Source organism: Hippoglossus hippoglossus, chromosome 12, assembly GCF_009819705.1.
Source record: "Hippoglossus hippoglossus isolate fHipHip1 chromosome 12, fHipHip1.pri, whole genome shotgun sequence".
In the NCBI taxonomy this organism is placed as follows: Eukaryota; Metazoa; Chordata; class Actinopteri; order Pleuronectiformes; family Pleuronectidae; genus Hippoglossus; species Hippoglossus hippoglossus.
The window spans coordinates 7,642,501-7,670,372 of record NC_047162.1 but is presented as its reverse complement, the minus strand read 5'-3'; the positions used below and the strand labels follow the sequence as shown (position 1 = coordinate 7,670,372).

General features: G+C 42.4%; 2 protein-coding genes across 10 annotated transcripts; both read left to right on the top strand.

Moving 5' to 3' along the window:
• The first annotated feature begins 317 nt into the window (after window positions 1-317).
• c12h18orf25 (chromosome 12 C18orf25 homolog) lies at window positions 318-12,399 on the top strand. Of its 4 annotated transcripts, none has more exons than XM_034602276.1 (5): window positions 362-599; window positions 1,632-2,537; window positions 7,111-7,281; window positions 7,705-7,813; window positions 9,732-12,399. In XM_034602276.1, exons 2-5 carry the CDS (start codon window positions 1,697-1,699, stop codon window positions 9,919-9,921), a joined length of 1,311 nt encoding a protein of 436 aa, XP_034458167.1. In that variant the 5' UTR covers window positions 362-599; window positions 1,632-1,696; the 3' UTR covers window positions 9,922-12,399. The 4 variants fall into 4 exon arrangements, with proteins under 4 accessions (XP_034458168.1, XP_034458167.1, XP_034458166.1 ...); XM_034602275.1 differs by having other exon boundaries at window positions 363-599; window positions 1,629-2,537; XM_034602278.1 differs by lacking the exon at window positions 7,111-7,281 and having other exon boundaries at window positions 364-599; window positions 1,629-2,537.
• Window positions 12,400-15,517: 3,118 nt separating this feature from the next.
• On the top strand, window positions 15,518-27,285 carry rnf165a (ring finger protein 165a). Of its 6 annotated transcripts, XM_034602479.1 has the most exons (9): window positions 15,552-15,688; window positions 16,612-18,291; window positions 23,230-23,530; window positions 23,615-23,740; window positions 23,868-23,997; window positions 24,881-24,985; window positions 25,557-25,652; window positions 25,750-25,850; window positions 26,866-27,285. In XM_034602479.1, exons 2-9 carry the CDS (start codon window positions 18,255-18,257, stop codon window positions 26,981-26,983), a joined length of 1,014 nt encoding a protein of 337 aa, XP_034458370.1. In that variant the 5' UTR covers window positions 15,552-15,688; window positions 16,612-18,254; the 3' UTR covers window positions 26,984-27,285. The 6 variants fall into 6 exon arrangements, with proteins under 6 accessions (XP_034458368.1, XP_034458372.1, XP_034458371.1 ...); XM_034602477.1 differs by lacking the exon at window positions 16,612-18,291 and having other exon boundaries at window positions 15,518-15,688; window positions 23,618-23,740; XM_034602476.1 differs by lacking the exon at window positions 16,612-18,291 and having other exon boundaries at window positions 15,520-15,688; window positions 25,560-25,652.
• The last annotated feature ends 587 nt before the right edge of the window (window positions 27,286-27,872 follow it).

The window sequence follows — 27,872 nt, the reverse complement described above, 5'->3', positions numbered from 1 at the left end:
CTCTTACCCAGATCTATCTCTGATTCATAAAACCCCTTCAAATGTGTTATATTGGTAGTCTTTATAAATTAATGGAGATATTTCTGATATATACCGTACATCCGGTGCCAAAATCAAACCACCTTGCATTGAAGTAAACCCTTCAACATAAGTCTGCTTGTATTCAGCAGTAATTTCTGGGATAGTATTTTGTTTTCTGATCCATGATCAAAATGTACCACAGCATTGAAATGACCATCCCTGTGGATTTTGAGTTTTCTCTAAACTGGTGCTGCAGTATTTTCTCACTCTGTGGTATTATTCTCTGACCGCAGGGGGCGCTCGGCCCCGAGCAGCAGGCCGGAAGTGGCGCATGTATCTTTGTGAACGGCCGATGGAGACATTTTAAAATAAACACACAGCTAGCCGCCAACGGCTAACAGGGCTCGCAAAGCTGCGAGCGCACTGCGCCAAAACACCTTCAAATTCTCCCAAGTTCCCCCGAAGTGAAGCGCATTTTGCCCGGGGGCGTTTATCCAGCGAAAATCCAAGAGGCCACAAATTACCGAAGATGTGGAAAAGTCTGACGCGGGGAGAAGAAGATTAGAAGTAACGCCGCGGTAAGTTTCAACTAGCGCAGCCGATGTCAAATGCTAAGTTGCTCGGATAACGTTAGCCGCTGACATTATCCTGCCTGTTACACCTCGGGCTGGATAGATACCGCTTCCATTAATAGGACCCGGCAAGGCAGCTGTCCCGCAACCCGAATATTTTTCCATGACTTGTCTTCTCCTCGCCAAGTTTAAGGTTATGGCCGAGGTTAGCTTCACTACGCAGCTAAAAGTAGTAGAACAGAGCCCGTGTTAGCCTCAGCTAGCCGCAGACACAAGTAACTAAAGTCATTCATCCAGGCACAAATATGCCTCTCAGTGTCCACACACTTAGTCTAATGTGACTGCCGAGGTTTAACAGATATTAGTGGAAACATTTTCTAACTGAGTGAGACGTAAAATAGATAGAAATTTAAAGTAAGAGTAACATCTAGTCTTCATATTGGCTAATGTCAATGTTCCCCAGCTACATCGATAAATGGGAATTTCTGGCCAGATTATTACCTCATATTTAAAGTGAGTATTTGTTGGTTCTGTTTAGGAAAAGTCAACAGTTTTGCAACATGTCAACTTGGTACAAAATGTACAAATACGGTGAAAGTCAGTGGTTATGTACGATTTTGAATGGCGAAGAAACCTGGTGCACTGATGCCAACATAGTTGAATTGGAGATCTTATCATTTAGATCTAAATATTAATTTCTGTGGCCTTCTATTGTTATGATGATGAGAATATGAACATGTTTGAGTTAATAATTTTAACAATGTATTAGTAAATACTGCCCTCTAAATATAGCAAAGATTAGACATTGAAAGCAATGGTCAAGATCTTATATTTGACCTTTAGTTCACAGCGGTCTATCCCACACATGTTTGAAGTAGTCATTCAAATGCAGACAGCCAAGGTGACAGTCCAGTTTGACTAACAATTCTTTACTGAAAGTTTGACTTGTAATACAATATGCAGTAAGTTATGCTCCATTTCCTGACATGCATCAAGTTGCACTGGTTTTCACTATGAATTATTTTTTTCTTCCAGCAGGTGAGCTCCTATCCAGGCACATTGGTCCATGTTTGTTGGACCTTTGGGCTCTGGGCTCAACTAGGATGAAGATGGCTGATTCAGAGAAGGCAGAGGAATTTGTGGATGCTGACTGCCCCTCAGAGTGCCTTGATGAAGCACAATCAGCCACGGCTTCTGTTCAGGGAGACCAGGACGAACATCTGAAAACGGAGACCACCACCAGTACAAGCTCACCACCAGGGGAAAAAGAGGGAGACAGCCCCTTGACTACAGAGGGTGAGCAGAGTCTCCTCTCCATGCCATGCCTGATGAAAGAGCTCCGCAGAGACTCCCCGGAGTCCCAGAACGCCTCTACAGAAAGCGACAAACCCGTTTCCAATCATATCTATGAGAGTGACTCCTCAAACCCCTGCATGCTCTCCCCCTCATCGAGCGGCCACCTCGCTGACTCAGATACACTCTCCTCAGGGGATGATGGTGCTGCTCCTCCTGCAGGCGAAGAGGAAGAGGGCAACATGGAAGCTGTAAATGATTCTGGGCAGGCAGGAAGAAAGCAAGCATCTGCCACGGCGGCGGGGGGGAGGAAGTCTCGGCGGTCACGTTCCGAGAGCGAGATGCCTCCCAATGCCATGGCCGCAAAGAAGAATCGTTGCCACCCCAATGTGGTAGCAGCAGCAGGAGGACATGAAAAACAAACCAACGGCAAGCTGGGGAAAGTGAAAGGTCATCGGAGCCAGAAACACAAAGAGCGCATGCGTTTGCTAAGGCAAAAACGAGAGGCGGCAGCACGGAAGAAGTATAACCTGCTGCAGGACAGCAGTACGAGTGACAGCGAGCTCACGTGTGACTCCAGCACCAGCACCTCTGACGATGAGGATGATGACACTTCAGGAGGTAGCAAGACAATCAAGACAGATATTCCAGGTAACATCCAGTGTTCACAACACACAGTAATTATCACAGTATCATTGTCTAGAATAGCAGTAGCAGCAGTCACTTAGATATCGTGTAAAACACTCTCACATGGTAATGAAAAGACACACAGACTAACCCTGTATAACAATCACAGATCATTTGCCATCACAGTCAAATACAGACCTTAACAAAAAAATTCAGGCACCCCAAATCAAACTATTGACTAGTCACATATAGTTCATACTTGATATCAATGATATCAGATCAGTATTAGCACTGCTTTGTCTGTTTGTTTTATCGTCTTTTTTGTTATTTTCTCACTCATCATCTGTCTTCATTCACCCTAGAAGGGCCCATGCCCAGTCACTTGTAGTAGTACAACATGTGTTTAGTTTGGAACTTTGTCTTGTCGTTGGCATGCTTTGGTAAACTAGTGGTCATTTTTCAACTCCATAGAATAATAAATACAGAGCTGTGTTACTCGAATCTGTATTGTGGGTTCTGCGATGCAACAAGTGAGCCATTTTTATCCGCAGCCTTTGCTGTCAATAGACGTTGGTGAATGATCTCACTGTGTTGGTCGGTGTTGCAAGACTCTGCAGCGACGGTTCGGAGTCTATTTGCTATAGAAATGTAACCTCATACCTGAAAGTTTAGACATCAGCCATTTTAATAGCATGTGTATAGACCATTAAAAAAGATTTTAATAATTTTATCTGTTAAGGGAGGTACAGTGAATGTCTGTGTCACCTCAAGGCTGCTTGGCATTTAGTATTATTATGCTTCTCCCTCTCTCTCTGCCTGTGGCTTTAAACTATTCCTCAGGTCTGTCGTACACTCCGCTCTGCCTTCACAGGAGGCGACAAAGCTTTTTGTAAACAGGTGGCTCTTTCTTTTGAGTTCCACAGCACCTTTTTAGAATTCGTATAGCCCTTGTGTCAGCGACTCTAACATATTAATGCATATACAGCTTTTAGAGTAAATGGTTGTTCTGCAAACTGAACTCAGTCACAGAAGTGTGTAATAGGATTAAACGCTGACAGTATTGTCTGCCTGCACATCAGTCCTGTGTTTGTTCCCTCAGTTAATCTAATGTTTCCTGACACTTGTGGACGTGAGTTCTCTGTAAGTAACTACTGCTTGGTTAATGTTTGCTGCTCTTGTTGAAGAAGTCACTATGCATACTTCAAGCTGATCTTTTCCTGTGTTCCTTAGAACATAACCTGTTGGGTTGGTTCAAGTTGTCAGCTTTTCTGTTCCTTTAAATTCAGGATTGAAGTGTTTGTTAGTGGTTTGTTTAATGAATTATTATTTAGGTCACTAGTTTTTGACATAAGTGTCTTTGTAATTAATTTATCTTAAGTGGGTGTGTTTGCCTCAAAGTCTCATCAGTTAACACACTTTCCAAACCGCAGTCCCTGAAAATGTCGCCTGAGACATCCAGTTCCTTACTGTAGGGATCCGTTGTACATAAAACGTTTTCAACCATTTTTACATCCCGCACACAGATTTGAGTGCTACAACTGCATGATGTAGTCCATCAGCATGAAAGAGTCGATCTGCACGTAACCAAAAACAAACTGTCATTTTCTCTTTTTAATACAAAAGTCCACCTCCGAAGCATGAAAGTGCTACTGTATTTTCTTATGGCTTGGCCTCAATGTCTTTAAAGCTGGCTTCAGACGTGCATCGGAGAGATCCAGAGTCGGCGCCCAGATTCATGGGCTGCTGGACAGCAGCTCGTGGGACAGGAACGGCATCGGCAGCGTGCTGGAGGAGGCCATGACGCGCTTTGCCGTGATGCAGCGCCAGACCGAGGAGCGCTTCCGCATCTGGATGGAAAAGCTTGCACACCTCGACTCGGACAACGACTCGTCCAAACGCTCAAGTGACGCCCACGAGGGGCCGCAGCATCACTCCCAGGGGGCACGCCCGTCCCCTCCCAGTTCCTTTTTGCCATCGTCTGAGTCTGCAGAGACTATGGCCGCCTACATGTTGGCGCGAGACAACAGTCTCCCCCCCACCCCTATAAACAACAACATCATACCTGACGTGGTCACTCAGAATGGAAATCTAGGTGTTCCAGACCCAGGTCTCTTGAATATTTAGATTTCACTTCTTCACTCTTTGCAGTTTCACACTACGATCTTACCAAGTGTAGAATTAGTTTATACAGAAAGCATGGCAATGGGTAAATGATGCAAGGTCACCGAACAACAGATACATGATCATCAGTGGCTGGAGCTGCTTATTTGAAGCTGACTGTGCAGACCTGAGGCCCGAGTGTGTCTGCTGGCACTGAATCACTGTGAGATTTGACTTTCATTCAAACCTTCAACTCACCTGTTTGATTTCTGCAGCATCTGTGACATGGACACGGGGCATATCTCGATGAACTGTCGAGTCAGGGCTCTTACTGTATTGCTTATTGTATAGCTTGTTTGATTTTAGTTAAAAAGCTGTACACACATAAACACACACAGTAGCTGAATACGTCATCCATACAGGACTGTGCATTACAGCACCGGGGCGGCCATCATGACAGTGCAAGTTAGGGTGCTGCTGCTTAATAGCATGTGCCTTGTCATTCTGAACTTGTGCTGGGAAAGATAGATTAAGCGTCATAGTACAATTTCTTTAGAAATCAGGTTCAGCACCCTACATTAGCATTGTTTTTCCTGAATTATGTAAGCACTTTGCTTATAAATGTTTCAGGAATTTAAAAATCTAATGACAACCTTTACTTTGGTGGCATAGCTTTATTAACATCAAAACATTTACACATAGATATGCCTATAAATATAAATGCAATATACTTACCCACACAATTTCTTGCTTTCTAAGATTATGTAATTAGATTAGATGTGTTTACATTTTTTTATATTTGCCTTTCTGTTACATTTGCTGCTATCGCTGCCTGTGTGCAGTAACAGGAAACTAGTGAGGGAGGAATGATTCCCAGCTATTTTTAGTAGCCTGTGTGTAGTTTATGGGCATCAGACAAGGCATGGGTTCCTTTTGTTGAAGCTGTTAGCTGCAATGACAAGAGCCTCAAGTTTTCACGCATTATATTTGCCCAGTTAATTTTTTGTTTTAATTTGCACTGGTCTGCCAGCTTGGCCTGTGTCTCTACAAGGCAACTCGTGTTCCACAGCTCGACTGTAAACTAAAAACTAAAAGCCCAGGCATCAAACTTACAGATACACGGCAGTAGTACAGCTGCAGTGTGGTGCATGGCAATGTTTACTGGTTTTACTAAAAAAAAAAAGAAGATCTGGGTGATTAAGTGGCCTTCTCCGGTTCGGATCCTGTGGTCTTTGAGGCGGAGTTACTCCTTCTCAACCGTCTTCTCAAACTACTTTCACTGACGACCATAGCGTTCTTAACACCGCTAACACTATCGAAGCATCACAGACATTGATGGACTCTTTGGCCTAATCATATTTATAGTTAGGATGTTACAGTGTTTTTCTGTATGTGTGTATATGTAGCCCTATGACTGTCAATTTTACAGACCCTACAGCATCGTTTCCCCACCTGTTTGCATGTGACTATATTAGTATACAGAATGTGCAAGGCCAAATTAGTTTTCGTCAGCAGCATGTGTGCAACTTTGCTTATGCTGATAAACGGTTACTGACAGAACATTTTTATCTACTTAGTTGTTTTCTCTTGGCCGAATGGTTTTGTTTCAAATGGTGTGGATATTGGTGTTTTTTGTTTCATACTTTTGCCATTTTGCGTTTAAATGGATCCAACAACTGCCGTCTTGCATTTATTCAAACTGAAATAACCTTTAAATCAACGCGGTAAAGAGAGCCTCGTGCATACAATCACAAGCTGTGTGCATTATAAACAACACTAAGGACAGTCCATTGTTTACCAAAGAGACTATCCTGGTTTACATTAGTCCTTTTTCTATCCTTAATACATGACCTTTTACCATGTGCTCGGTTTCTCTGGTAACCCTGCTACCAATCAGCTATTCATAGGCAGCGTTCTCATAGCCTCTCTCTCTCTCACACACACACACACACACACACACACGAGTCTGGGTAGCTGTGTGTGTGTGTCTCCCAGGGACTCCTATGACAGGGTAGAACAAAGATTTGTGTTCCCCCCCTCTTCCACAGTTCTTCTCTATTCTGTTCTTCGGCTTTTGTTATCCCACAACATGTCTCTCACAGAGTAAGATTTATGTTGAAGTGTTTTGTAATGACTGTATTCTGGTGTTGTTTCATGTGAATGGCTGTTCCTTTTAAAAGCAATAAATGGAGAGAAAAGACTATGCAGCTGCAAAGGGGTTGTTGATGCACCTCAAACACATCCATTCTTATAAAAGCCTCATTCATATGGCTTGACGAAATGATCATAGATGTAATTGTTTGTGGTTTGCAGCCAATTGAGTGCTGTTATCTTTCTACTGGTTTACCTTAGCATCTGGTTAAACAGGCTGTTTTCTTGTTTATAAACACATCCGATGCTGCAGTTAGCAGGACTATGGACGTATAGTGTCCGATCCAGATTCCCACTATTCCCGGGGACGATTTGAATAATGAAGTGTTCTCTTTGTTTCCCGCAGACGGGCCTCCAGTAGTGGGTCACTATGATATTTCAGACACTGATTCTAACCAGGAGAGTATGAGTGTGGAGACAGTCCGGCCCACGGTGATAAAGCATGAGCTAAAAACACACAGAGGCCAGGATATGGCAGCTTACTCTGGGTGTGTAAGAGCTCTGAGCTCAATCTCAGGTCAGTTACAAACCCAGTATATCTCAACTGATCCTTTCCACTCCTCTCAGTGAAGACAGGACTTTTAGAGGCATGCGCGTCACGCAGAAGTGGGGAACCGTTCTTAATGTCAACAAGACGTCATTGAACGGGCCACTCTGCATCCCACACTGATGGCTTGCATTTGGGGGCTATTAAAAGACAAAAAGAATTGACCTTTTAATGACTGACTAGCTGGCATTTTCGAAACAAGAATGTAATGTCCACAATTTTCTGTTTTGTCAGTCACTCCATGCTATCCGGTCAGCGTCTCAAAACACAAGTGTCAGATTCATCCTTGTCTGTCAAAGCAGCTGCAGTCTTCATGTGTCAGCAGGGCCTGAAGCTCCCTACTGCTGCCAACCCTCCTCACAATGTGTGACTGTTCCTCTTTGTTTGTTTCAGGCCACGTGGAGGCAGAGCTGTCGCACAAGAGTTCTCAACACAAGAGCCAGATTAACATTGCTTCCTCTGACAGCGAGGTGGAAATAGTCGGCGTACAAGAGAAACCAAGGTAAAGACTTAAAGGGGGGGAAAGTAGTGTTATAATTTTATAGACTGAGTATTGAATATATACAGTGCCTTGCATAAGTATTCACCCCCTTTGGACTTTTCTACATTTTGTCATGGTATAACCACAGATTAAAATTTATTTCATCGTGAGTTTATGTAATGGACCAACACAAAATAGTGCATCATTTGGAAGTGGGGGGAAATATTACATGGATTTCACAATTATTTACAAATAAAAATCTGAAAAGTGTTGAGTGCATATGTATTCACCCCCTTTACTGTGAAACCCCTAACAAAGATCTGGTGCGACCAATTGCATTCACAAGTCACATTTGCAAGTCACATAATTAGTAAATAGGGTCCACCTGTCTGCAATTTAATCTCAGTATAAATACACCTGTTCTGTGACGGACTCAGAGTTTGTTGGAGATCATTACTGAACAAACAGCATCATGAAGACCAAGGAGCTCACCAAACAGGTCAGGGATAAAGTTGTGGAGAAATATGAAGCAGGGTTAGGTTATAAAAAAATATCCAGAGCTTTGAACATCTTTCTGAGCACCATAAAATCCATCATAAGAAAATGGAAAGAATATAGCACAACCGCAAACCTACCAAGAGGAGGCCGTCCACCCAAACTGAAGAGTCGGACAAGGAGAAAATTAATCAGAGAAGCAACCAGGAGGCCCATGGTTACTCTGGAGGAGTTGCAGAGATCCACAGCTGAGGTGGGAGAATCTGTCCACAGGACAACTATTAGTCGTCTACTCCACAAATCTGGCCTTTATGGAAGAGTGGCAAGAAGAAAGCCATTGTTGAAAGGGATCCATAAAAAATCCCGTTTGGAGTTTGCCAGAAGCCATGTGGGAGACACAGCAAACATGTGGAAGAAGGTGCTCTGGTCAGATGAGACCAAAATTGAACTTTTTGGCCTCAATGCAAAACGCTATGTGTGGCGAAAACCCAACACTGCCCATCACCCTGAGCACACCATCCCAACAGTGAAATATGGTGGTGGTAGCATCATGCTGTGGGGATGCTTCTCTTCAGCAGGTACAGGGAAACTGGTCAGAATAGAGGGAAAGATGTATGGAGCCAAATACAGGGAAATCCTTGAAGAAAATCTGATGCAGTCTGCAAAAGACTTGAGACTGGGGCGGAGGTTCATCTTCCAGCAGGACAATGACCCTAAACATACAGCCAGAGCTACAAAGGAATGGTTTGGATTAAAGAATGTTAATGTCTTAAAATGGCCCAGTCAAAGCCCAGACCTCAATCCAATAGAGAATCTATGGCAAGACTTGAAGATTGCGGTTCACAGATGGTCTCCATCCAATCTGACTGAGCTTCATCTTTTTTGCCAAGAAGAATGGACAAACCTTTCCATCTCTAGATGTGCAAAGCTGGTAGAGACATACCCCAAAAGACTTGCAGCTGTAATTGCAGCGAAAGGGGGTTCTACCAAGTATTGACACAGGGGGGTGAATACTTATGCACCCAACAGATGTCAACTTTTTTGTTCTCATTATTGTTTGTGTCACAATAAAATTTATTTTGCACCTCCAAAGTACTATGCATGTTTTGTTGATCAAACGGGAAAAAGTTTATTTAAGTCTATTTGAATTCCAGTTAGTAACAGTACATAATGGGAAAAAGTCCAAGGGGGGTGAATACTTATGCAAGGCACTGTATATGACTGATATATGAACAGAGTATTAGGGCCACTTACAAGGGGACATCTTAAGATTTTGAGAACAAAGTGAAATATTGCAGGGGAATATGAGAAGATCAAACTGTCGCCTGCATGAAAATTATAATTTATTCTTGTAATATTATGACATATGGCCCTAATACTCAGTTGTAGAAAATCCAATATTTCCCTGCCAGTTTATAAAAATAATTCATTTTTATCACTCCAGATGCGCCCACCCGTGTGGAGGTGTGATCAAGAGTCTGTCCTCCTGGAAGGAGAGTTCAGTGGAGCAGTTAAACAGCACAAATCAACCCCAGCTCTGGACTACTGTTTCCCCTCAGCCTAACTGGGTGTCCCCTCCTGAAGTGGTGGACCTCACGCTCGACGAGGACACCGGACACAAATACCTTCTTTAGACGACTTGTACACTGAAGACTCCTTGTTTCTTCCTCTCACTCCCGATCCTCACCCGTCTCACCTCGCCTCCATGTTACGGCTGAAATCCTTCCTAGAGTTGCAGCCTCGCCTGTAACCGCTTGTGAACTCTATCAGCTCCAGAGCACTGTTTGTTTGTTTTTTAACTTACTGTTGAACAATCATGTGTATCAAAGCCATTCTGCTGACGTAATTCCCCGGCCCTGGCTTGTCATCTATGAAATTAGTTGTAATAAAATGGCACAGCACTTTCAGTGCAGGTGGAAACCTACGTTAAGAGTGATATATTTGTTAACGATAGCAATATCCTCCCTTCATTTGATACCTCATTTACCCCATTATAACGGATGTAGGTAGTCATTTTGTGTTGTGTGCTTGCAGGCTGTACAGAGGAAACTTCAACTTGCTGCTTGAAAGCGGGTCAGTATCACGATGTTGCTGTTGACCCGTTTCCCAACAGACGCTTGAACGGCATATTTTTCAGACTGGATTCTGCATTTTTATCTGCAGTCACCTGCGGTCAAGACAAAATGGCAGCTTGTACACTTTCTGTTGTACAGTTTTGTTTTCAAAAGTCTCACCACTGGTTTCATATTTAGATCTGCATTGATGTCTTTGCTTTATTATACAGTGTCCAGCATCACACAGCCTGTACTCTGATCTGTCCAGTAGTGTTTAGGTTTTGCTTTGTGTTGAAGAAGTGGTTGAACATTTTGGGAAATAGTTATTTCCATTCATTTTCTTGCCAAGAATTAAATGAGTAAAAAATATATCTTTTTGTTAAATATACAGCCACTAGCTGGTTAGCTTAGCTTAAGACTGGAAACAAAGGGAACAGCTCGGCTGCGTCCGACGGTAGCAACCATCACAGGTTCACGGGTCTATGCTAAGCTAAGATAACTAGCTGCTAGCTGTTGCTTCGTTTTTAATAGACAGGGCAGTGATGAAGATTTTTTCATCTAGTGTGAACTCGCCACCAAAAAGCAAACAAGTACATTACTCAATGTTTCTTGCTTCAAATTCACAGCTTTTATTTGCATTACTGTTAGAGTTCACTTTTCCTTCTTCGTGATAACAAATCAAACCACTGGTCACACTCACATTTGTCACAGACACACTACAAGGTAGGACTCATTTCCACTGCAGCAGTACAATATGTGGTGATGGTGTGTGTTTGGCAATAGAACGTCTGTATCCTCTGTTTCGAGATAGATTTCACGTTGGACACCACGTCTCTGCTGCAGAGCGACGTTTAGTTCTCAGTGAATGTATGACTCTGCAGGGCTGACTGGATGCACTTCACTGTTTGCATGCCCACTCTGAGTGAATGCAAACACCTTTAAACCTCTGGGGACCCCTTTATAACAACTGAGGAAAATGTATCTTCCATTGAATACTGCAAAGCAAGATGGCCTGAATGCCTTGAAATGTGCACTATTTTCTTTTTAGAATGGTATAAAGCTTATTCTTTTACCTAATATAAAGCAGTGGATTTTTTTGCTATCTCAACAATAAATATTTTAATAATAGATGTGAATATAGCACACGTATAAAAAAAAACACAGTAGAGGTGGTGTTGAGCTTGTGCCCACGTGTGTTGGGCGTTTATAGAAGAGACATTTTAGTGTATGAACTGTTCTTACCCTGATGCTCAGGGCCTGCTTGCTCTCTTTTCCCTGTGGTCTTATTTTTCTCTTCATGCAGTACTGCAGCCATGCTGGTAAATTAGTATTTTTTAAAAATCAAAAATCCAACTTCATACACTGTTTTAACACTTGAGATTTGTTCTATTCTTTCTTATAAGTGATGCTTGAGAACTATAGTCATTATTTTAATGTCCGCTGGTCACAGAAAAGGGAAAATCCTAATTCTAAGGAACTAAACCAAAGTCTAAATGGAATATGTTTTCACTTTGTCAGTTTGCCAATTTGAAAATTGCCTCTAGTTTATTCAGTTTAAATTTAGTTTGTTATTTTAACTTGGAAGTCGGTGCAATTTGTTCAAGATACAGTTTGATATTTTGTTCCATTGGCCAGTTGCTTTGTTTTTCCACTATATGCAGCTACTACTGTAGTGTTGATTATTTTACAGACCACTTCTGCTTGCAAAACCCATGTTGCTCTTGTTCCTTATAGGATTATTATGAGATGTTAGTGAGACGTTGCTCATGTCTTTAGAGGTTTGGTATAGAAAATAAAGGGCAGTGATGCTCATCTGTGGTTGCACATTGCATGTTTGGTCACATATTTTAACCTCAAGTCTGATATTACCCTCATTACCAGTAATTTAGCCTCGCTCTTCTGTTGTTTTTTGTTTTGTTTTACTCTCAGTATTTTAAATTAACAAAAAAGGGGTGTTTATTTTGTTGCTTCAGCAGGTCCTTGACTTCCTTGAAATTATGTCTGTAGAACAAAAAGAAACTATTTTAAAACTAAATAAATAGAGCATTATTTAATGACTTTCGTGTACAGTTGTTTTGTTTGTTTCTAAGCTTTGGAGATGAAGCTCATTATGTCGTCTTTGCTCATGTGCCTGTTTGGATGTCAAATGTCAGGCGTCCAGCTTAGAGAAGGAAAATGTAGCTGAGAGGATTTTTCTGATAAATGAATTGTTAGACCTGTCAAAGCTCGTCTAATTGGGACTGAATTGACATTTTTGACATGTTTAAACACAACTCTAGCAAACAAAACACTTAAATTCTATTTTCTATTATGATAATGACAGTCTATTAAGTGTTTGGTACGAGACAAGTGTTTTTGTCTGTACGAGTGAGAATGATTTCCATCATAGGTTCAATACTTAATCAGATATCTCATTGTGTTCTCTTATGCTGCGGCTAAACAGTCTAGACTGTGAGACTCTCTGTTAACAATGCAACTTCACCCTCACCCGCCAAAGTTGCATGTCGGGTCAGAGGTCACACCGCGACACCTGCCGCTAGAGGGACATATGGAGTTCACATGAGGAGGACAATGAGGGAGTGGAGCAATGCAGCCTGCGGGGCCCGTCTCCTAAAAACCCAAAGAAGCCCTTCAGCCTACTCCTTTCACCCCCGGGGGCAGGACATCAGCTGTATGCAAATTCTTTTTTACAGGGCAGCGGTGGCCTCACAGAGCAGTGAATGTGCCAGTTCACTCTCAAAAGGCAGAAATGAGCATCCTTCCTCCTGCAGATGTCTCTGTGTGCAGGTTTACACTCAGTGTGCTGTTCTGTGAAGGTTTATTCAGAGAATGGCTGCTCCAACCACCACCAGAGGGCAAAATATATATATATATATATATATATATATATATATATATATATATATATATATATATATATATATATGGAACTACTTTATTTAACAGTGAGCACAACATGAAATGTTACTTTCAGGCTCTGCTCAGTATAATATAAATTCAAGAGCTGATTTATATCTAAACTATGGTCACAGTATATGCTTTAACTTCTGATGTGCCAGGATGAGCTTATTTTCCCTTTCATGTCTTTTCTGTTTCCTTGTTTTTTCTTTTTCTTAGCTTTTCTCATTTTAGCTTTTCTTTTTTCTTTTCATTTGCTCTTTTCTTTATATTTCCTTTTTCCTTTTTTCTTTCCATTAATTTTCTTTAACTTTTCTTTCTTTATTTATTTTTCATTTCTTTGTCATGTTGTTTTGCAAATTGGACATCTTTTGGCACTTTATATCAAACAAAATAAGATATTTAACATTTTTGAAAAGATTCCTTCTTACTACTTTTTGACATGTTGCATTGGAATAGAAGGCAGTGGGAGAAATACATTTTTCAATAATATCTACCACTGCAGTACTTACTGTTCACTGCTTTATAGTATAAATGAAGAAAAAAATGATGGTTGGACAGAATTAAAGATCAGATGCCTGTCATTTGGGGATAAAGGGAACTGATTGCAGTAGTTTGACCTGTGCTGATAGTTAACTATTATGAAAGGCTCTTTGTGTGGCACAGCAGGCTTAAAGTATTAGATGGTGGGAACTGGAAGACGAGGACATATGGGACTAAGAGTTTTGTGACCACCCCCCCAGCCTCCAAGGCCCATCTGTTCCTTCACCCCTCGGGCTCAACACTGAACACAGAGAGGTTTCCTGGATTCAGGACAGTTTTCAGGATATCTGGTGGCCAGAAAAAAGGTGCAACATATGTTCAGGATGTCATCGTTGTTTTAAATGAATGAGGATGAGAACTGAATATTACTTAATGAGCTGTAATCTGCCTACAGTCCTGCAGGCAGCCCTAATGACTGTGATTTGATTCCTTCCACACAGAGACAGATGCGACAAATCATCCACTGGGTCCCACAGTGAAGAAAGGCAAACTTAACCAGATTTTCTTGTCCTTAAAACAATTCCAAGATTCTTATTACAAACAGGCTATGGAGTCTTCTCATTAGTTACAACTCAAAAGGAGTCACACATGTTCATTTTAGCCCTAACCCTTCACTAAAGTAATAAGTAATTAGGACAGCGGTCCACTGAAGACTACAACATTTTATGTAAGTAAAGGTTAACACACCATGATGTAAAATCCATCCATACAACACTCTACAGATGTATTACAAGCAAAATGTACCTCTTTAATAAGTATCCAAATAAGTGCAAGTATAACAAGTATTCATGATGAAGAATAATCAGAGTTTAAATACACTATTAGTAGACTATTATAGTTAAAATGTCCAGAATTGCAATGCAACTGTATTACTCTTGACTTGTTGGTGTTTGTACTTATTTTCTCTTGACTGTCTTCTTGGCTTTGCTGCAGTACAAGATACAACTTTATAAATCTTATAGCCTTTTTTTCACAGCACAGACATTTTGCTTAGCTGTAGCAGGAAAGGAACAGGTAACTCAGTTTGATCAGGTGTCCCAGTGAGCCAGCATCTATAGGGCCCGTTGTCAGGGCACTGGTTAAATGTTTTCAGCTTTGTCACTTTCATCTGTTTGTGTATATATGTATACAACCACTTGTGTTTTCAATTTGGTTAGTTCCTTTTTAGGAAAGTACTAAAATCTAAAGCTAGATACTGCAGGACGATTAACATCTTGAGTCTGAATACTTGTATTGCAATACCTGCAATAAAGTAACAAAAATAGCCAATCAATAATTATTTAACGTTATAAATCATGACATGTTTTTCTTCTTTACGTGATAGCTGATTTAATCGTGAAAAGGATCAATTATTGGATGATTATCTGTGATCCTATCCCTGATATTGCATAGTACCTGATTATAAGGAAATTGAATGGTATAACCTCTTTATATACACTATGTCCCTGCAGGATGATCTGTTGCAGATTTTCATTTTAATTCCTCCATGAGACACATCCTGTCTGTGACATAATCGTGGCAGAGCTGAATAATCGGTGTGAATGAAAGCTAACGAGGGGCCATGTTTACTTGAGGAGGCAGCAGCACCTCCTCTGGGCTGCAGGCTTCAGTGTGGACGGGGGGGGGGGGGGGGCGGACAGTCCCCGCCCCCGCGCTGCTCCCATTGGCGGAGCCGCCTGCCAGAGCCGGAGGGTTCTGCTCGGGGGGCTCCGCTGATTGGCTGCGCGGGTGTGCGTGTGCAGCCAGCGCAGCCTGTGCGTTTGAACGCACCGAGCACCGGAGGGGATCATTTCCATGGACCATCTGTCTCGCTGTGGCCGCCCGCACAACAAAGAAGGACCCAGGATGGTGTTAGTACATGTTGGATATCTGGTTCTCCCCGTCTTCGGCTCAGTTAGAAATAGAGGTATGACGAGCTTTTCTATTTCACGTCCTAACCCCGTCAAACGCCGCCGCGTCTCTTCTTCTCTTTCTCTAAATGTCCTCATGATGTAAACAGAGCTGACACCTGCTAGCGACGAGCGACGAATAACATTAGCCGCGCTGCTAACGGTGGCGTCGCGTGTGCGTAGCCGCTTTGACACGCTCAGACATCTTGTCTGAAACGTGAATATCGGTGTGTTGCGGTGTTTCGGGGCCTGTTTCTGGCACCGAATGACCGCAGCTGTCAAATGGCAGCCCCCCGCTTGTTCCGTCTTTTTTTTTTTTTACCCTCCGCTGCTAGCGCGGTCTCCCCCGGTGTGCTTCGGGTTCGTGTGTTTACACGGGACGACACCCGGAGCTCGACACCACCACATTTACTAGCACAGCTCCATTCGCTAATAAGACCCGCGACTGTGTGTATTTGTGTGTAATCTGGCCGTGCACGCTGCTGACAACATGACAAGGGTTGTTTGCCCCTTTGTGTGGCATCCAGTGTGTTGTTCCCCCCCTCTCCTCCTCTTCTCCCCGTAGTGCTCATGTTAACACGATTTAACATGATTCTTTTCAATTAACTCATCCTTTTTAATCCAGGTTAGTGTCGCAGTGTGCCTCAGGTTTAATATAGAGAGGTGATAAAATGGTGGCAGTTTGCCTCAAATCCTAAAAATACACAATGAAAAAACGCTGCAGCAGCGAGAACAGCATAAAGGTAGAATAACCACACTCGTTCAATTGGACATAACAGCATTAATATCATCCTCCATTGCAGCACTAGGCGATCTGTGTTGATTATGTAATAATAGCGGTAGCAGTAAGAACAAGAATAGTCTGATTGTTAAAACTACATGCAGTAGCACCAATGATTTCATTGTGCTTTTATTTGTGTTCTTTTTTCCTGTTCCATAGTATCGAGGCTGGCTCTACATTCCGCATTTCTCAGACCTTTGTCCCCCTCCATTGTGTAGCTAACGATCATCTGCTGCTGTCTGCCGTAGCCTCTGCCTGTTCTCTGCATCTAGCTGTATTGTGAACCCCCTTCTTCCTCATTTCCTCTTTTCCATCTGAAGACGACATTGGCATTAAAACAAACCAAACCGAGTTCCCACTCATACCGTATCCTTCTGTGTAACCGACTAAAGAATAACACCTTCTGTAGTAAGCAGTTTGTCTTTATTTAAACTGTCATGTTGCTCTTTAGTGAATAACCCATTGTAGCGTTTAGACTTTTACTACAGACTGTCATTGTGATTCTCCCATTCAGTGTGGATAGACTACATTCTGCTGTAAATTTCTGTAAAGTGGATACATTTTGATCCTCCCCCCCACCCCCACCCACCCCCCCTGATTCGATTACAGCCAGGCTTGATCGAACCCTTTGGATATTTGTGTCAATCCCCTGTTTTGCTAAGTACCAGCTTTTGTCATCTACAAAATTGCTCGTATGATCACCTACTCTAAACCAGTTTTACCAATAATCCCGCTTTTTTTCTAACATTCACCAATTGGCTTGTACTCGCAGCGCTGAAATTACAGTGATTTGTGTGGTGTTATTTTCACCTGATGGTCCGCTGCACCTGCTGTAGTGCAAAGCGTCCAAACGGCTGGTCACAATCCTATCCATGTGTGAAAGCCTTTGTTCATGCGAGCTGAATTGATTCTGTCAGTCACAATAAATTGGCGAGACTCAGGTCTAACTCATCTTGCCATTTTGAAAATCCCCCCCACCACTATCATTCACAGCCCCCTCTTAAGTCTTCTCCTCAGACACTTCCAGAATGCTATCCATTTTACAGGGATGTGTATATCCTGCACTGCTGTAGAACTCCTTTTAGAATCAAAATGTCTTTTTATTCTTTGGTTGTGGTTCTTTCTACCTTATGTTCTTGTATTAGATCCTAATGCATGGTCATTTTATACTTTTTGTTTTTCCACATTGAACAGCAGATTCCAATGTAATCTTTGTGTAGAGATGCCCCTGCTGTACTGAAATGTGCTGTAAGCATACACATCTACTCATTGGATGCTGCTTCTGTTCTGTTAACCCTACAGAGAGCATGGTCGGGCCTTGCCTTTGGTCTTTATTTGCATGATATTATTCTGGTTATATTACTCTTATTATTACTATTATCACACAGTGCCACACATACTAATATTTTCCAATAAAGACTGTAGTTTTCTTCCTAACCTTCAGTGTGCTTTTTGCTGATTTCCATGTGTTCCTCCCTTCCTCCCTCCACACCGTGCTGTCACTGAGACGGTCCCCTCACTCTCTATGTGCTCTCATTCTCTCAGCTGTCTCTGACAGAGTTTCTTCAAGTTGCTGCTCTGCTTACTTTGGAGTTGGGGCAACCAAATTTTCTATCCATTCAACAACAAAAAAAGAAAAGCATGTTTATACTGAAACACATCGGCATTGATATTTAATGTTACACGCTGTCATTCCCTCTTATTCCATACACTATTATTTATAAAACTCAACAAAGCCTCCCTCACATCCACTCATTGGTGTTTATTGGTGTTGAGTTAACATTGGAACCACTTTGGGCAAAATGGATAACCTTCTTCAACATGGTAATCTTATATTGGGTAAGATATAACCGGTGATATTATATACTATTGTCAGATTTCTGTAAAAGTAATGGAGAAACAACCTTAGAGTAATGTCTGATTTCTAAAAAAGAAAATAATCAAGGTTAACATGTTGAATACGCTGCTTTGTGATTTATAGAATTGCCTAAATTGAATAATAAAACCAAAGATGTTAAAGGTTTATAAGCCACGTTATATAAATAGCTTGGCGAATGAATCGTCTCAAGGTGTATATATCAACATTTCGAGGAACTGACTGATTAATAGCTGAATTCAAACAACCTTGGAAGTCTGTCTACAGTTAACACCAGGCTACATTCTTCTGTAGCTTGTGCAGTTCTTTCCTAATGTGTTATTAAAGGAATAGTTCTACATTTTGGGGACTTTGCTTATTTGCTTTCTGGCAAAGAGATGAAAAGGTTGATACTTCTCTTATATCTGTACTCTAAATCAGAAGCTACACATTCAATTAGCTTAGCTTAAACAACTAGATAAGTCATTTGTGCATAGAGAAGAGATAACATATTTATTGCTGAACTTTGGTGAAGCTGATAGCTTGATTTAGTTAGTTTGAAAGAGCCAGACCAGCTCTTTCTTTACTTATATTTATCTGATAGACATCAGTGTTATCTTTCTCATCTGACAGCGAATATGCAAATTTCCCCCAAAATGTCCAACTTTTCCTTCCAGAATCTCCAAATGTGTCTCATAATGACAAATCCGTTCGGTTCAATCGGCACATTGCAAGTCTTTCGTATGTGAAGCTTTATATCTGTGTAAACTGGGCTGTTTCATCCACTTCCTTTCTCGTTCATGTCGCACAACAGACACATTAACACACAATCTTAAATCACAGGAAGAAGCAGCCAGGTTGGTAATGTGAGATTAAATTCCTATAGTCAAACTGGAGTGTCTGCACCTGGTGACAACAAAAACCTAATGGGACTCGTATTAGATTACAAGTGCAGATAAGACCTGATTATTTATCGCAGGGAGTTAAATGAAAGTGTCAACATAGTGTTTGCGGTAGGATTAATGCGCTGTAGGTTTTTTACGAAGAGTCTTAAATTCCACAAGTACTGAATTTTAATACTAGCCAACAAAATTATTCACTATATAAGTTCTATATTTTCCTAAATGTTAAGTTTTATCTCTTGGGTTAAGGGGTTTGCTCTCACTGTAAACAAAGCCTTTGCTTTATTGACAAGTGTGAAATCTGGGCAGTACGTGCAGCACAGGCTCTGGTGTCATTCATTTGGACTATTTCGCTGCACATTTTAAATTTGAGACTCAGCACTTTGAGGCATTTTAAAGCGGGGGACTCCTAACTGGCCCGCTCCAGCCACATGAGCCATACATCTGTTCACAATGTCTGAAATAGTCCAGAGTTATTAATGTGCAGAGTCTGCAGACACAAGGTGTGGCTGAGAAGTAGCCATATGTTGCTCTGCAACTTTTTGCCAGCGACTGCAGCAACAGACTTTTAAAATAACCCAGCAGCTGTAATGCATATGTTAATCCACAGTAGCTGCACGGCTACAGGCATCATTAGCATCGGATCTTTTGTCTTCCTCCCACCATGCCCTTATGTGACCCATGTACTGTAGAATCAAGGTCAGGGAGCGCAGACAATAGCCAATATGTGTGCATGTTTTCAGTCCAGCTGTACATCACAGAGGCCGATTCCTTTCCTTTTAGTCCCACACTGTAATGGTTTGTGTGCCGATCAGCGATATCAGCAGGTGTGGGGATGGGTTTCAATGAAAAACAGCTTGCACACAGCTCGGAGCATTCCATGATGGAGGACAATCAGACTAGGAAGAAGACAGGATTATGTTTAGAAAAGGAGGTGTGATTGTAAAGCTGCAGTGATGGCAGCAGGAGGGAGGGAGGGAGGGTGGGAGGGAGGGAGAGGGAGACAGGTTTAATGTCAGACTGCTGCAGTCGCTGGTGGGCGGTGCTTCCGGGCTGTCACTCACACAGGGGACGCCATGCTGCAGCCACACCGTGGGGGAGGGGCTGCCTGTGCAGCAGCTCAGGGGTGAGGAGAGGTGGATGAGAGCATGTGTGTGTCTGTGTGCAAGGGGTGGGGGTCCGTCCTGCACCAATCAGGCATTTTGTGTCTGTCTGTCAAAGTGAAAGCAGGGACGTATAAAGAGTAAGAGCGTCAGTGCTGCTGGGAGCCCTGCAATATGTCAAACACTAATGTCAGCGGCCGATTCTGCAGAGGAGCCCACAGACAAATAATTTGACATTTACTTTAAGCTCCACACAGAGTCCAGTGTTACCAGGTCACAGGTTTCATACAATAGTGACGCACAGCCTTTTTACCAAATCAAACCAGCAGTCTGCCATTTCTGCTCTACTTCCTCAGCCAAATGTTTTCAGTCTGCCCGTGGCTCTCAAGGTTCATTGGCTTCTCATGTCCTGAGGCGAAATGTCAACGAAGCAAAACAACAATCATGCATATACAGTATGCCGTATTAGGAATAACTGCAGAATAAATGAATGGTGAGACATTTGGGAAATTCTGCTTATTTTCTATTTGTAGGAGAACAAGAGAACATTTGTACGATCCAATGTTAAATATGAAGCAGCAACCAGAGGCTACTTAAAACAGCTTAGCACAAATACTGGAGCCCGGAGGAAACGGCTCACCCAGCTCACAAAAAAAGCTCACAAAATTATATGTATTATTATATTGTCTTTGTTTGATTTATACAAACCCTGGAGTGCACAGCTATTTCTTTGGTGAGAAACAGAGCACCACATAATCCCTATAAAATAACAAATTGTTGTGTTGTCGCTTTGGATTTAGTGTGAACCAAAAAAAAAATTACTCTAGTGGTGCTACGCTGTACAAAGCAAGGCTTTCTGTTTACCCCTGTTTCCAGTCTTTGTGCTAAGCTAAGCTAATCAGCTTTATATTCAACATAAGAGTGGTATCAGTGTTCTCATATAGCTCACTGAGCGAAAGCGAATAAATATATAGTCTAAAATGGCGAACTATTCCTTTTAAATAAATAAATATATAATTCCCATGTATGTAAGAGATGAGGGATTTTGTGTTGAAATCGAATAACGATTATGATTATTACAGATGATAATTTGTAAATGTGATCTGAAGCCTGTGAACTAGCTTTAGTTAATTACATTTGTCAGCAAATGCTTAATTTATCACAAACCGTTAACTAATAACTGAATCCTCCCACTTACTTATATTAGACACAGTGTCATTAGTATGACTGTTAGAAAGTTCACATTTAATCTAACAGACATTTTTCACAGCAGCCATCTTGACTTGAAATAGCAGGTAAACGCAGATGTCACATTAAATTAGTCTCAACCTGAACAGATTGTACGTTCATGTGGTGTCTAATTCTAACATAATTCTTCAGTCAGCTCTAAACAATCTATTAATGTGAACTTGTCAAATGTTGCACCTCACAGGCTCGTTTTAGACAATACAGATGTTTTTTATGATTCATTTATATGCTCTAAACAAACAGATACAACACGTTTTGTTTACAGCGTCCATATTTTGTCCACATTCAGACGGAACAGCAATGCCACAACTGGGGGAAAATGGGACTTTCTGCAGAACACAAAAATGATCATCTGTAATCATGATCGTCTTTTTAAGATGTCAACACAAAATCCTACATATTTATCTTATTAATTTAAAGCAAAAGTTTGCCGTTTTGGCCAATGCTTTTGTTTGCTTTCCGTCAGGGAGCTTGGTGAGTAGATTGATATCACTCTAATGTTGGATTGTTAAACAGAAGGCTACAGTCAGAAGCTGATTAGCTTAGCTTAGCACAAAGACTGGAAACAAGGGGAAATAGTTTATTTGTGCAAAATCTGCCAATAGCACCTCTAAAGAATGTTTTATTGTATTCATACAAAACCTTGATTAACATGATGACCTGTGTTTACCTGCTATATTCAAAATGGCTACCATAATACAGATCTACTCAGCTTGAAACAACAACAACATATAGTAGATTTACTCCAAAAATATTCAACTCAAAGTGATTGGATACATTTCCAGGCCTTTGAAAAGGCACAACACTGTGGTATTGTAACATCCACTCTGCACAGTCCGTCCTCCGCACCCTGTGGTCTGCCTCCTGCTTCAGAAACCCCCGTAACGTGAAAGCTTGTAATTGGAAGTTGAAGTATGAACTGTTTGTCCCCTCCGCACCCTCCTCCCAACCCTCCTCTCTCCGAACTCGGAGTAATTTGCATCGATTGTTCTGTGCAGGAGGAGACTCAGTTTGGACCGTGCTGCACAATCTCACGTCGCCTCCACCTCTGATAGGAGGCTTGATGGGGGAGGGTGAAACCGGAGGCAAGATAATCTTTTGAGCCCACCTCGGTTGTTGTTGTTTTTATCAGACTCAGCGAGGGTTTCAATCAGAACGAGACCGTTTAATCTATGATCCATCAAACAGCAGATATAATATAGAAACTACACGTATTAAAGTGACTGGAGATCACAGGCTGCAGATGACCCCTTCGGTGCTGTAGATCTCAGAACCAACCCGGGCTCTTAGTGAAGATCCATCCCCCCTGCTGGCTGTATCATGGCGAGTGGACAGACAGGCCACTGGGTGCAATCTGTCCGTGGGTTTAGATGGTGCTCCACAGGGGTCTTAGTGTGTGTGTGTGTGTGTGTGTGTGTGTCAGTCATCCATCTGTTGGTTTGTCTGCTTTGTCTGGTCTCTTCCTGTGTCCTATTTGTATGTTCTCTCTGTGTGATAAGTTGTTGTATGTTTTTAAATGTATTTGTGTGTGTGTGAGAGAGCCAGAAGTCAAGTGTGTGTGCATGTATTTATGTGTTCTTCATTTGTTTGTCTGCATCTCTGTGTGTTGTTTGTGTGGTTGGGAGTAATCGCAGGCTCAATTCTCATCACTCGGATCTATTTCCCACAGGAGCACACTTCACCAGGCATCACAATAGCCATGCTACTTCCTGCCGACACTTTCACCTGGGCGCTCCCCAGGCGCCCATCTCAGCCGAGTTCCCTCTGGGACACACCAGCCAGCCCCCTCAGACGGGCCTGGCCACCCACCTGCCCCCGGCGCACCATCCGCCCCTCACTGCCCTGCCTGCACCCCCCCAGTTCCAGGATGTGCCGGGGCCTCCATTCCTACCTCAGGCCTTACACCAGCAATACCTCATCCAGCAGCAGCTTCTTGAAGCGCAGCACCGCAGGATCCTCCCGCACTCCAGGTAAAACTAGTCTACATGCAAATAACACACACACACATTCTGTATACTCATAGAACCAAGTCAAACATATCTGTGTTATTCTAGAAGAACCCAGGAGCGTATTCCCCTGAACCCTCACCGGCTGCGTTCAGGCTACGAGTTCTCCCCTCCCCTCCATGTTCCACAGCCAATGACACAGCAGCCGCGGTACCTGGCTGAAGGCACTGACTGGTGAGTCCCTGTTGGAGATAAACGAATAAATTATCTTGATGCTTTCATCTCGGCACCCATCTGTCTGTCACATCACCCTCGCATGGGTGACAGTTTGGATTTAGCTGCCTGTCTGTTTGCCCTTCAGGGACCTGAGTGTGGACGCGGGCATCCCTCACCACCAGTACCAGCTCCAGCAGCTCCCTCAGCACTATCAGCATTACCTGGCCTCCCCTCGCATGCACCACTTCCCCAGGAACACATCCTCCGCACAAGTGGTAGGTGGTATACTGCCCTGCTATAAGTTATTTCAAATTTTGTATTCGTTAGTCAGAGCTTTCTCCATTGAGCTGATGCTTTTAAACAAGGATGGTAAATGAACTGTAGAGCTTTAAGGGTCTTGTCAATCGCGAGAAGGTTCGAGGTATTCGAGGATTACAGAACCTGTCGCTGTTTCTTATTTTTGAGGGTAAGTGACCTGTACCATCACAGAAAAGAGAAGATGAGAACAGATTTGATCAAACATTTTCATTAAAGTACTATTGACATTAAAACTGCTGTCAGAGGCATTTTGGGGTTAAGTATCTTCCCCAAGGACACTTAGAACGCAGACTTGAGGTGCTGGAGATCGAACCACCGACCCTCTGTTTAATTGACCTCCCTCTCTACCTCCTGAGCCACAGTCCCCCCCCCCCCCAAAAAAAAGATTGAAACTGATGCAGCAGTGTCAGAGAAACCACCTTTTTCCCCCTTGTTAGAAACTGGCACCTAAATTACCCACAATGCAACGTGGAGTACAAAGGCATTAAAAAACCTACAATTGAACAGACTTTACACGGCTCCATTCACGACCACAAATGGCCTCATGCAACTTTCCTTTTTACATATGCACATTTACTCCGCAAGACGCCTAAACGGACTTTGATATCTGAAATAAATTAACTCCATAATCAGAATGAAGTCTCACACAAAGGGAAACGTCATAGAGTGTGATGTAAATGAGTGCGTCAGGAGTTCTGAGTTTCTTTCGGAGGATGTGTTTTACAAACAGAGACACGTTTGATGCTTGTGTCAGACTCCGCATTCAAAGAACAGAGAAGACCTGTTTTCCTCTGCAGGATTATCAGTGCTGTTAAATGATGAGGAGCTCTCTTTTGCCAGGTCGTGCATGAAATCAGAAACTACCCGTACCCCCAGCTGCACCTGTTGGCCCTGCAAAGTCTGAATCCTTCGAGGCACGCCACTGCTGTGCGAGAGAGTTACGAGGTAAATTTATCCCTGAATACGTTCCGTACACTTTCCTCCCTCCGTCGATCAAAACCAGAACATCCTTGTAATCTGAGAACAAACTTTGAAACTCTCGAACCATCTGATTTGCATTTTTATTTAGTCTATTAGAGATTTTTATCTTTTTGTTTTACTGCTTTTGTTCTGTGTATTTATTTGCTCTTATGTAGTGTCATCCATTTCTTTTTATTGTTCTATTCCTTTTATTTGTATTTTCTGCCTTCACTTTATTACTTTTATGTGAATGCATTTTTGTGATTGACTTTCTGTGTCTGCTTTGTCTGTCAAAGCACTTTGTTAACCCTGCTTTTAAAGATGCTATTTAAATAAAGTTATTATTATTATCAATAATAATAAATGATTATAGAGAAATTCATCACTCCACACTGTTTTACTCCGGCTTTTACTCTTGCTGATGAGTAATCTCCCTTTATGTTCCCTTAGGAAATGAAGTCTAACTCATTTCTAGTGTTTTTAAGCACTTTTAGGGGTGTTGACAAAAACACCGTCCATTTAGTATCGGTTATGTGATTGTAATGTTTTCCCCCAGGAGCTGTTGCAGCTTGAAGACCGGCTGGGGAGTGTGAGTAGAGGAGCTGTTCAGACGACCATCGAGAGATTCACCTTTCCACACAAATACAAGAAGGTTGGACAGATAATAACAGACATACACACCACTCAATGTTTTCTCATTGGGTTGAATGGCTCCCATTGACTGTGTCTATAATGTGACCTGATAACAGAGAAAGCCACTGCATCTGAAGATCGGGGAGGAGGAGGAAACCGATGTGGATGAGAAGTGTACGATCTGTTTGTCTATGCTGGAGGACAAAGAGGACGTCAGGTGAGAAGCCTTTTCACTGAAACAACAGTTTTCTTTCAAACTTAAAATAAAACTTGCATTTTGTTTCTCGTGCAGAGATAGACTGCAGAATTGATACTTGGGATTTTAAAGCCAGTGTGTAAAAACTTGTTCTGAGCCGTTGTCAGGCAACCAGTCTATGTTGCAGCCAAGAAATAGTCACACACACATAAACTCCCTCCAGTACATTTACACTTTGGTTACAGCTACACTTCCGTCTTTCTAAAAACAAACACGCATTTAAATCGATGAGCTCTAATGGTGCTAGTGGGCATTTTTTACAGAGCCAGGCTACTTTCTCCAGTCTTGGTTCTAAACTGATTGGGTCTTTTTCGGTCACAACTTAACCTTCACTGATTTGTCAGGCTCCTATCACATGACCCCCGTCCTGAAGCAAACAACCAGCATTAGCCTCGGCTACCTGTGTAGAACGTGACACAATAAATTACAAGCCCTGCTGACCCTGTTGTCTTTAACAGCTATCAGCTGTCGTGCAGTTAAATTCAGCCTTTTACAATGATATAACTGCTGACATGTGTAGGAGACGAGATGTGTAGGAGACGTGATTTCAAACGCTCGTGTGGACAGAGATCGCTTCAGTCTAAAAAAACAGTTTTCATACGTAATTGCAGTGGTATGAATGTAGCATAAGTCACCTCCAAATGATGCCCTTTTTTTTTACAAGCACTGACATGAGCACACGGATTTACACAGGCGGTTAAACCTGAGCTGGGGTGGGTGAGTTTAGGGGATAGGGAAAAGTACTGTGGGACGAGGAGAGAGTCGGTTTACAACATACGGAGTCTCAGCTGTCCGAGAGGCGTGTGGGACTCAGGCCGGACAGAAGTCCTCTCTGCATGCCTGAAGGAACTAAATTAACTCCCTGCAGGTTTCACAAGTTCTTTTGCAGAAGCACATAGTTGTCTGCACCGGTGAGACTCATGCTTGTCACTGTGAATCAACGTTGACCCTGTGTCTTCTCTTCTCTGTCCTGCAGGAGACTGCCCTGCATGCACCTCTTCCACCAGGGCTGCGTGGACCAATGGCTGGCCACCAGCAGGAAGTGTCCAATCTGCCGCGTTGACATCGAAACACAGCTGAACCCTGACAGCTGATGAGATTCAAACCACGCACGCACACACACACCCCTCCACACACTTGTCAATCACCCTTGTGTGGTTCCACGCTTTCTTCCACCCCACCCCACCCCACCCCACCCCCCACACCCAACTGTCGGGTGCTTTGCCAAATGTCTCCAGACGTCATGTGACATCACCACCCTCCTTCTGACTCATGCTTTACTGAGCCAAGCCAGGATAACTAACTGCACGAGAGGCCGCGACAGTCTCTTTTATATAGAAGCACATCCCTCTGGAAGCAAAAGACATGCACACACACACACACACACACACACACACACACACACACACACACACACACACACACACACACACACACACACACACACAGTCATGTACACAGGGTTTACTTGTAGCTTGCTGCTCGTCAGTTGGGTGTTGTTGCTGTGGTTGTGTTGTACTGTAGGTAGCCCCGGGCTGTGTAGCATGTCCTTAAAGCCATGACTTAATGTCCCGAGAGTGGAAACATAACCCCACAGTGAGCTGGCTACTTTCTCCCTCTCTCATACATGTATTATGAGAGAGTGTATTATACATATATATTTATATGTATAATACACACACATTTATATATATATATATACATATATATATGTATATATATATTTCTCTCTTTTCACACACACTTCAACATAAATATTCTGCCACACAAGAAAGCTTACCAGAAACTAAATGCTCTGATGCCATGTTTACCTAAAGATCATTTGTGGTCGTAGTAGAGTAGCAGTAACCAACAAGTGATATCTGGTGCACAGACGCCCTCCTGGTGGGCGAGCGCCAGCCTAGCTGAGTGTTTTACTTCTATCATGCAGCTTTGACATTTTTGCAATACAGTTGTACATTTACCTTGGGTTGGTGTCATGTG

What these genes read in the sequence shown, in the direction of transcription:
- c12h18orf25 (XM_034602276.1), top strand. Translation starts at nt 1,697, where the DNA reads ATGAAGATGGCTGATTCAGAGAAGGCAGAGGAATTTGTGGATGCTGAC. An exon ending in AATCAAGACAGATATTCCAG is followed by an intron (nt 2,538 to 7,110) that starts GTAACATCCAGT and finishes TGTTTCCCGCAG; the next exon opens with ACGGGCCTCCAGTAGTGGGT. An exon ending in GGCGTACAAGAGAAACCAAG is followed by an intron (nt 7,814 to 9,731) that starts GTAAAGACTTAA and finishes TTATCACTCCAG; the next exon opens with ATGCGCCCACCCGTGTGGAG.
- rnf165a (XM_034602475.1), top strand. Translation starts at nt 15,577, where the DNA reads ATGGACCATCTGTCTCGCTGTGGCCGCCCGCACAACAAAGAAGGACCC. An exon ending in TTCCACACAAATACAAGAAG is followed by an intron (nt 25,653 to 25,749) that starts GTTGGACAGATA and finishes ACCTGATAACAG; the next exon opens with AGAAAGCCACTGCATCTGAA. An exon ending in GAGGACAAAGAGGACGTCAG is followed by an intron (nt 25,851 to 26,865) that starts GTGAGAAGCCTT and finishes TCTGTCCTGCAG; the next exon opens with GAGACTGCCCTGCATGCACC.